Source organism: Mustela lutreola, chromosome 6, assembly GCF_030435805.1.
Source record: "Mustela lutreola isolate mMusLut2 chromosome 6, mMusLut2.pri, whole genome shotgun sequence".
Lineage (NCBI taxonomy): Eukaryota > Metazoa > Chordata > Mammalia > Carnivora > Mustelidae > Mustela > Mustela lutreola.
The window spans coordinates 49,212,165-49,220,875 of record NC_081295.1 but is presented as its reverse complement, the minus strand read 5'-3'; the positions used below and the strand labels follow the sequence as shown (position 1 = coordinate 49,220,875).

Genomic DNA, 8,711 nt, shown 5'->3' with positions numbered 1-8,711 from the left:
ATTATTATAAACGTAAGTTAACGATTGGAATCTCAGGGTTTCTAAGCGATAATAAGCAGGTCAGGTCCTTTTTCCCGGCACCTGGGCAAAAATGCATCTGAATTCCTTTTAAATGAATTTGCAGGATGAAATCTGAGTTTACCTTTCTAACTCACCTCTAAATCCTGAAAAACAAAAGCAGTAAAAATGTTTACCTGCTTAGTAAGCATTCAAAGAGGCTCTGAATAAAGAGCGCAAACTGTGAGCAGTGATTCCCAGGTTTTTGAAAACCCAAACCAACGACCAATGCCAATCAGCAACCCTTTCCTTCTTTTACTTATAAATTAATACACAAGAATAGGAGCGGATTAAAAAGGGTTACATTTTTTTTTTTTAAAGATTTTATTTATTTATTTGACAGAGAGAAATCACAAGTAGATGGAGAGGCAGGCAGAGAGAGAGAGAGGGAAGCAGGCTCCCTGCTGAGCAGAGAGCCCGATGCGGGCCTCGATCCCAGGACCCTGAGATCATGACCTGAGCCGAAGGCAGCGGCTTAACCCACTGAGCCACCCAGGCGCCCAAAAGGGTTACATTTTAAAAGAAAGTATAAATCTCAAAATGAAAAAGGAGGTAACAATGCAAATGACATCAGTAAAGAGCAACTCCAGGATTAAGAGTGTAACATTACGGAGCCGCGTCCGCGCGCCGTGGAACCCTGCAGTGACTCGGTGAGGCTCCACCTCCAGGAAGAATTTCATTGGAGCTCACCTGCTCGCTCGCCCCCGCCCCAACCCTCTTCCGCATGCGCACTACGGGCAAAGGCCTCTGGCCTCCTCTCGTCGCCTTCCCCACCCCCGAATTCCTAGCTCCGATTGGTCCGCTTCACGAGCCCTCCCCTTCGGTCCTACCAATATGGAAGTCGTCTCGGTGCTCCGCCCCTTCTGCCGGCAGTGTGGGGCGGCGTCGCTTGCAAGCCCGTTTTTGCAAGTGGGGATGGCGGCGTTGGCGGCGGCTGTCGGCGGGTTGTGGAGGCTGCGAGCGGCGGGGGCAGAAGGACAGTGGCGTCGGCTTCGAGGCGCGGGGCTGCTGCGGGGCTTGGTGCAGCCCGACTCGGCCACTGGGTTTGCGGCGCAGAGGAGGCATGTGGCTCACTTCACTTTCCAGCCGGACCCGGAGCCCCAGGAGTATGGTGAGCTGGGGGCTGCCCCGTCTGCTCCGGGTGCAACCCAGACTTCCAGGCCTGTGGCGGCCACGCAAGGAGTGCCGTCCCGCTCGTGTGGACAGCGGGCGGCAGGCGGATCTCCTTGCATCTTGTTGTAATTCCTGCCCTGCTTTCTGGAGCCTACCTACTCTAGGGACTGACTGTGGTTTCCTCGCTCTATTTTTGTGACTGTACAACCCTTGAGAGGCATCCCCTCAGAACCCTCGAGATGGGTGAGAGGGCATGCCGCAGTCTGGAAGGGCAGAGGGTGGGAGGGTGGTGCCCAGGGAACGCCTACTTTTCTCAGTTCTCCATCCTTACTTGCCAGCCTTGGCCCTAGGTGTTGTCCTAGTTTGTACGGAGCTGGGCCATTAACCACAGGCACCGGTATTTAAAAGATTTTTACTACTTATACTACTACTACTACTGCTACTATTACTATTTTTGCTTTGTCAGGGAAGAGGAAGTGGAAGGACTAAGTAACTGAATTAATTTCCCCCAAGGTCATATAACAGGTTGTTCCTGGAGATGGGAAAGAATCCAGGTTTCCAGGCTCCCAGGTTGAGCCCAAGACTGGGGTAGGCTGCCGCTTAGCTAAGGAGGGGTAATTGATGAAGGTTGGGGGGGAAGAGGAGTCCCATCTAGTACTCTTCATTGGTAGGAGGGACATGTAGTAAACTCCTCACTGTATGACAGTTGCATGACTTTTACCATTTCTTCTGCAAGTTATATGTAATCTCTGGAAATCTAGTGTCTATTATCAGAACAATGGGAACAGTAAGAGAACATTTACCTTTTTCTTGTCTGATGACTTCCTATGTACTAGATCTGTTTTTTTTTTTTAAAGATTTTATTTATTTATTTATTTGTCAGAGAATGAGAGAGAGTGCGCGCGCACGCACAAGCAGGCAGAGGTGGAGAGAGCAGCAGGGTCCCAGCCGAGCAAGGAGCCCGATGTGGGACTCGATCCCAGAACCCTGGGGCTGAAGACCGTGGCCCAACCGACTGAGTCACCCAGGTGTCCCTAGATCTGATATTTTTGGAAGGGTGTATCTACTTGTGAATAATAGGTATGAATATATATTGAGTGCTTACCATAGGCAGGGACTGTGCTGAAAAATTTACATTCATTATTTCATTTGATGCTCAGGACAACCTTTGAGGTAGGTGATATTAACTGAAGTCTTACGAGTTTGTCCAAGGTTACACAGAGAAGTTTGTGATAGCTTCTGCTTTGGATTTTAATTATTTAGATTCTAGAGCTTCCATTCTAAACAATGTGTTATAATGTGTGTAGATATGGTTTACTAAGAGGTGTGCCACTTTTGTAAAACAGTATATATCATAAAGGTGAATAGCAGTTTTTTCTCACCAACAGGATGAACCTTGAATTCTGTCTTCAAAACGAAGAAACTTTAGCCCAATACTTGAGAAATAGAATATAGGTCTTCTTAATCTCCTCAGCCCCCTTTCATAATTGTGAAACTACTAAAACCCAGGTAGAATGATAATCACATTTATATGTTTGTCTTTATGAAAATAAAAATAAGTGCATGTTACAGATAATTTGGATAACAGAAAAAAGTAAGAAAAAGTAATCTCACCATCCACTACTGTTTGTGAATACTGCTAACATTTTGGTGTGTATCCTTCCAGGTCTTCCCTTTCAGTTTAGTGGAATTAAATTACTCCATTGATCAAATCAGTGGAATTAAATTTTTCCTGCAACCGGAGAGCTTTAACACAGATATAATCTGCATTATTTAATCAGAAGCGTTTTCCTTTATGATTACATAGTTTTCATAACCTTCTTTAGAAAGTGGTATGTTTGGTGGTATGCTCACTTGGTTAAGCGTCTGCTGTCAGCTCAGGTCATGATCCCAGGGTCCTGGGATTGAGTCCTGCATTGGGCTCTTGCTCAGCAGAGAGCCTGTTTCTTATTCTCCCTCTTCTGCTTCCCATGCTTGGGTGCGCTCTTTCTTTCTCTCTCTCAAATAAATAAATAAATAAATAAAACTTAAAAAAAGGGGTGGGGCAACCTGTTCCATGGAGTATAAACCCTCTAGTTCAGTGGTTAAGATCTTGGCACTGGAATCGGATTGTCCCAGGTTTGGTTTTGACCCTGTGACTACCTGTGACTCTGGATTGCTCACTTACTGTCTCTAAGCCTCAGTTTCTTTGTAAACAAGGATTTTATAGTAATACCAACTTCAAAGATTGTTATGAAGACTAAATGCAGACAGTTGTGTGCAATGTACTTAACCCAATTTGATTACTAAGAAGCACTCAGTAACTGGAAACTTTTAATAATTACCATTATGCTTTTGCTTTATATTTTTGCACTGTTATAAATAATGCAGAGAGAAACATTTCATGTATCCTTTATGTATCTGAGATTATTTAGGATAAAGTCCTAGGGATGAGATTTCTGATTCAAAGGAATAGTTTAATGGATTTTTAATACAAAGTTCAAATTACAGTTTATACTTCCATCTGCATGTATAAGAGTATGAGTATTGGGTGTCATGATAAAATCACAATTGTGCTGTGATACTGTGATTTATAATAAGAAGTACTTATTGGTCTTTGTCCCCTTTTCCGGGCACAGAGCTCCTAAATCTTTGAAATTTCCTTTGATGAGAGCAATAAAGGTGTCTTGTTACGCCGATGGTAACTGTTTAAAATCTCCCAGTTCATCCAAGAAGGGAAGCTGGTGACTAGAGGAATCAATTGTGTGATAAGAGGGCTGGACTTTCAGTCCCACCCCGACCTCTGTGGAGGGGAAAGGTTCTGGAGGTTGAATGAATTTAATCAGTTATGCCTATGTAATGAGACCTCCTTTGAAAACCCAAAGGATGGGGTTCAGAGAGCATTTGGGTTGGTGAATAGGTAGACATTCAGGGATAGTGGCATGCTCAGAGACCATGGGAGCTCTATGCCCTTTACCCATACCTTGCCCTGTGCATCTCTTCCCTCTGGCTGTTTCTGAGTTACATCCTTTTATAATAAACCCTTTGCAGTTGCACTGGGGGAGGCAGACAGCCCTAGAAATCAAGGGTAGACCCAAGAGTCCTTTTCCTGTGGGGATGAAGGTCTTCTTTCCAGTATTAGAATTTGTAGAGAAGGGAACAACATGAGTAAAGCATAGGGTTTTATGAGGGATGAGGAGGAGTGAGTTTGTTTGGAGGAAAAAAGAGGAGGGATAGGAAATAAGTGTGGAAAGCCAGAAGAAAGGTTGAGGGAGAGAAAAGATTGACTCTATCCAATGTAGCTTTCACTGTGCTGGGTGCATTACATTAGGTATGTAATTACATTCGGGTTCAGGTTAAATTCTGTGGGCTGTGGAGGGCCATCGCTTGTGTAGTTAAGAGAGTGATTTGCAAAGTGCTCGTGTAATATTATGAGGAGAGTTTGTAGAATTAATGAAAGGAAAGTAAGGATGCAGAGAGATTAGTCAGAGGGATATCGTACTGTCCATGTGGAGATATAATTGGGGAATGTCAGTGGGGATGGTTGTGTGTTTTGAAGGAATTGACTAGAGCTGGTGCTGTTTTGCCTGTGGGGGCCAGGGGAGGGGTATTAAAGATTACTTGACATTTTTAGCCTGAGAGTCTGAAAGGATGGTAGAATGGTGGTATCACTGATACGAATGAGGAATGCTGGAAGAGAGAAGCATGTTGTTGGAGAGAAGATGATGGAGGTTTGGATGTGTTGATTGGATGTCTTAGTATGTTTGGGCTGCTATAACAAAAATACCATAGACTGGTGACTTATAAACAACTATGAATAATTTATTTCTCACAGTTCTAGAGGGTGGGAAGTCCAAGATCAAGGAATTGACAGATACAGTGTCTGATGAGGCCCTGCTTCCTGGTTCTTAGCTGGTTGTCTTCTCACTGTAGCCTCACATGGTGGAAGGGAGCTCTGTGGGGTCTCTTTCTGTAACAGCATGAGGAGGGCTCCACCTTCATGACCTGTTCCTCTCCAGAAGCCCCATCTCTAAATACCATCATATTGGGGATGAAGGATGTTTCAACTTACGAATGTGGGGGGTACACAAACATTTATTCCATAGCATTTGAAGTGTTGGCAGAATATAGTATTATGAGGTAGGCTCCTCTGAGTACTAGTCTGGCACCAACACAACCATGTCAAAAGTTGGGAACATTTGAGACCAGATAATTCTCTCCATGTGTCTTTTCTCTGGCTTATTTAGAATCACCCCAAATCATGTCCTTGCTGTTTTTTCTTCCTACTCTGTGTTTCCTTGTTCTGACTTTATCATTGCCCATCCATGGTACTCCAGAGAATGGTAATAATGATGACGGCAGACACTTTTATCAGAACTTACCAGGTACCAGACACTATTCTGAGTGCCTTTCATGCAGCAATTCATTTAATCCTCTTGTAACAGTGCTGGGGTTGAGATCCTGCTATCATCCACATTTTATTGTAAAGAAATTTAGATGCAAAGAGGTTAAACTTCTACTTTTTTTTTTTTTTTTAAAGATTTTATTTATTCATTTGAGAGAGAGTGGTGAGTGAGTGGGTTGGGGGTGGGGAGGAGCAGAGGAAGATGGAGAAGCAGACTCTGCACTGAGCACGGAGCCTGACATGGAGCTCAATCTCACGGCCCTGAGATCATGACCTGAGCCAAATCAGGAGTCCAGTGCTTAACCACCTTAACCCAGGCACCCCCCTACTTTTTGACATTTGCACTGTATTGCTCCCCAAGAACACATTTGGGCCTCTCCCTGTCCCTGATTTTAGGCATTATGTGTATGTGTAGGTTTCTTTATTCATTCGGTGCATTTTAATTTTCTCCTGGTTGCTAAACTTTGTGCTACATGCTTAGCACAAAACACAAATGTGGGTATGGACCTGTCCTCATGGAATTAGAAGTCTAGTGGGGAAGATGGACAAAAAATAGCAAGCAAATGCATACTTAAGTCAATCCCAGTTGCAATAAATGACATGTAAGAAATGTTCAGCTGCTAGGAAAGAGAATAATAGTGATCTAGTGAGACCCCTAAGAAGAGGTAGCATTTAACTAAGCTCTAAGGGATGAGGAAGGAGTATCCAAGGAGTGTGAAGGGGGTGCCAGGCAGAGACCCAGCATGCATGAAAGAGCTTGGTTTGGTGGAATTGAGAGAGGAGTCAGGTGCTGAGCCTTGCGGGAAGAGTGATACACAATAGGACTTTTGAGGTGGGCAGATATGAGATCAAGTAGACCTTTGTGGACCTGATGGAGTGGGGCTTTATTCTGGGTGCAGTCAGAGAACCTAAAAGGTTTTGAGCAGAGGAGTCACATGACATGCATTGCTTTATAGGACTTTAGTGTAGTAGTGGTCTGATGAATGAGGGAAGAAGGAGTAGAAGTGAGGTGGTGGTCCTATGGACTATTCAAATGTTTGTGTCTCCCCCATCCTCCGAGTCCTGTTTTGAAGCCTTAATCCCCAGTCTGTACTTAGAGATGGAGGACACTGGAGGTAATTAGGTTGTGAGGGTGGAGCCTTCATGAATGGGATTAAAACCCTTATAAAAAGAGACACAAGAGAGATTATCTCTCTTTCTGCCATGTGAGGATGCAGCAAGAAGATGGCCTTCTGCAAACTAGGAAGAGGATCTTTATCAGAAACTCACCTTGGTCTTGGACTTCCTTCCCAACCTCCAGAAGAGTGAGAAGTAAGTTTATGTTGTTTAAGCCACTCTGTGGTGTTTTGTTAAAGCAGCCAGAGCTAGCTAAGGCAGGACATTAGGAGGTGGTTTTCAGGAACAAGAAAGAAATGGTGAGTTCTGGAATTCAGACATTGTAGTACTAGATTTTAAGCTCTAGTTTGGAAGTAATATATATCCAAAGATCTATCTGAAGTATAAATCTTTGGAAGAAACTTTATTTTGGAAGTAGGATTGGAAGTGTTGGATTCAAGAAATGAGAAAAAGGAAGACATTCAAGGGTGCTTCCTCAGTTTATGGCTTGGACAGTTGAGTGGAGGACAGGGCTGTTAGCTAAGATGGAAAAGACTGGTTTTGAGAGCAGACATTGAGGTCAGTTACGTGCTTACCGAGTTAGAAAGGCCTGACACCCACCTGGGGAAGGTGACTGTGCCTGTGAAGTCAGAAGGTCAGAGGAAAGGTCTGGATTGGAGAAACACATTTGGGAGTCACCAGTGTATAGAAAACTTTAAAACCATTTAGAGACCGAGTAGGGAAGGCCAAAGGAAGGGAAGCAGTTCTAGCTCCTCATACCATGACATAAATTACCAGGTGCTCTGAGGGTTCCTAGCCATAATCTCTTCAACTTTAAGGCTTTCTTAGGTCCTCCCAATTTTAGCCTCAAGTAACAGTCTCCTCGCTGCCCCCCCCCCCCCTTTACTGGCACCTTAAAAAGGGCAATTTGTGATTATGGATCCTTTATTTATATTTTATTTATTTATTTATTTTTAAAAGATTTTATTTATTTATTTGACACACAGAGATCACAAGGAGGCAGAGAGGCAGGCAGAGAGAGAGAGAGGAGGAAGCAGGTTCCCTGCTGAGCAGAGAGTCTGATGCAGGGCTGGATCCCAGGACTCTGGGATCATGACCTGAGCCAAAGTCAGAGGCTTTAACCCACTGAGCCACCCAGGTGCCCCAATTTTGTTTTACTTATTTTTTTTAAGATTGTATTTATTTAAGAGAGAGAGAGAGAGAGAGAGAGAGAGAGACAGCACAGAAGGAGAGTGAGAGGGAGAAGCAGACACCCTGCTGAGCAGGGAGCTTGACGCAAGGCTCCATCCCAGGACCCGGAGATCATGACCTGAACTGAAGGCAGACACTTAACTGACTGAGCCACTCAGGTGCCCTTCATCCTTCATTTACATTTTAATATAAAATGTTCTGTCCCTCATATTTGAATTCTCTATGAAACTTACTTTATGGGGTAGAGGTTGGGAAACCCGGTAACAGGGTTTGGAATGGGATAGAGATACACATCTGGCATATACAAAGGGATTCCTGGAGAACGGGACATCTGGAGGGGTAGAAGAGGTTTTGTTGGGAGAAAATAGGTAGTTTCTTAGGCATCCTTCCATTTCACAGTATGGTTAGTGCCAGATTATGCCACTAAAATCATGCATTCATCATGCTTCAACAGGCCTATACTGATAGTCATGTTTGGGTGAGGCCCTCAGTGCTGAGCTTTCTAAGGGATAGGACATGAAAATGCTGTGCTGTACAGGTGTTTCCCAAGTATGAGGCAGCTCAGAGGAAGGCCAGTGCTGAATATGCTGGAAGATCCTTTGGTTTCTGAAAGGAGACCCTCACTTTCCATGTCACAGCTGTGTCTTTTTATTCATGGTCTAACCATAGACCCACTTACTGTCTACGTGCCCTGCTGTTGACCTTGTTTATTGCTAAGCACTGCTCCTTGGGCACCCATTTGCTCCTTTTGTCTCCATATTCTAGTCCTGGGAAGACTTCTCCCTTCCTCCCTTAGTGCTACTGGATACTGAATAGTTACTCAGTAACTGCATACTCCACCTCAGTGTCA

The 8,711-nt window shown here is 44.2% G+C and overlaps 1 protein-coding gene across 1 annotated transcript in view; it reads left to right on the top strand.

The window, feature by feature from the left end:
- Nucleotides 1-921: 921 nt before the first annotated feature.
- Nucleotides 922-8,711, top strand: part of BCKDHB (branched chain keto acid dehydrogenase E1 subunit beta) — a 218,089-nt gene continuing 210,299 nt past the window's right edge. The window contains exon 1 of the mRNA XM_059177218.1: nt 922-1,168. Within this exon, the coding sequence (XP_059033201.1) occupies nt 973-1,168 (196 nt within the window). The 5' untranslated portion in view covers nt 922-972. The remainder of the gene's footprint in view (nt 1,169-8,711) is intronic.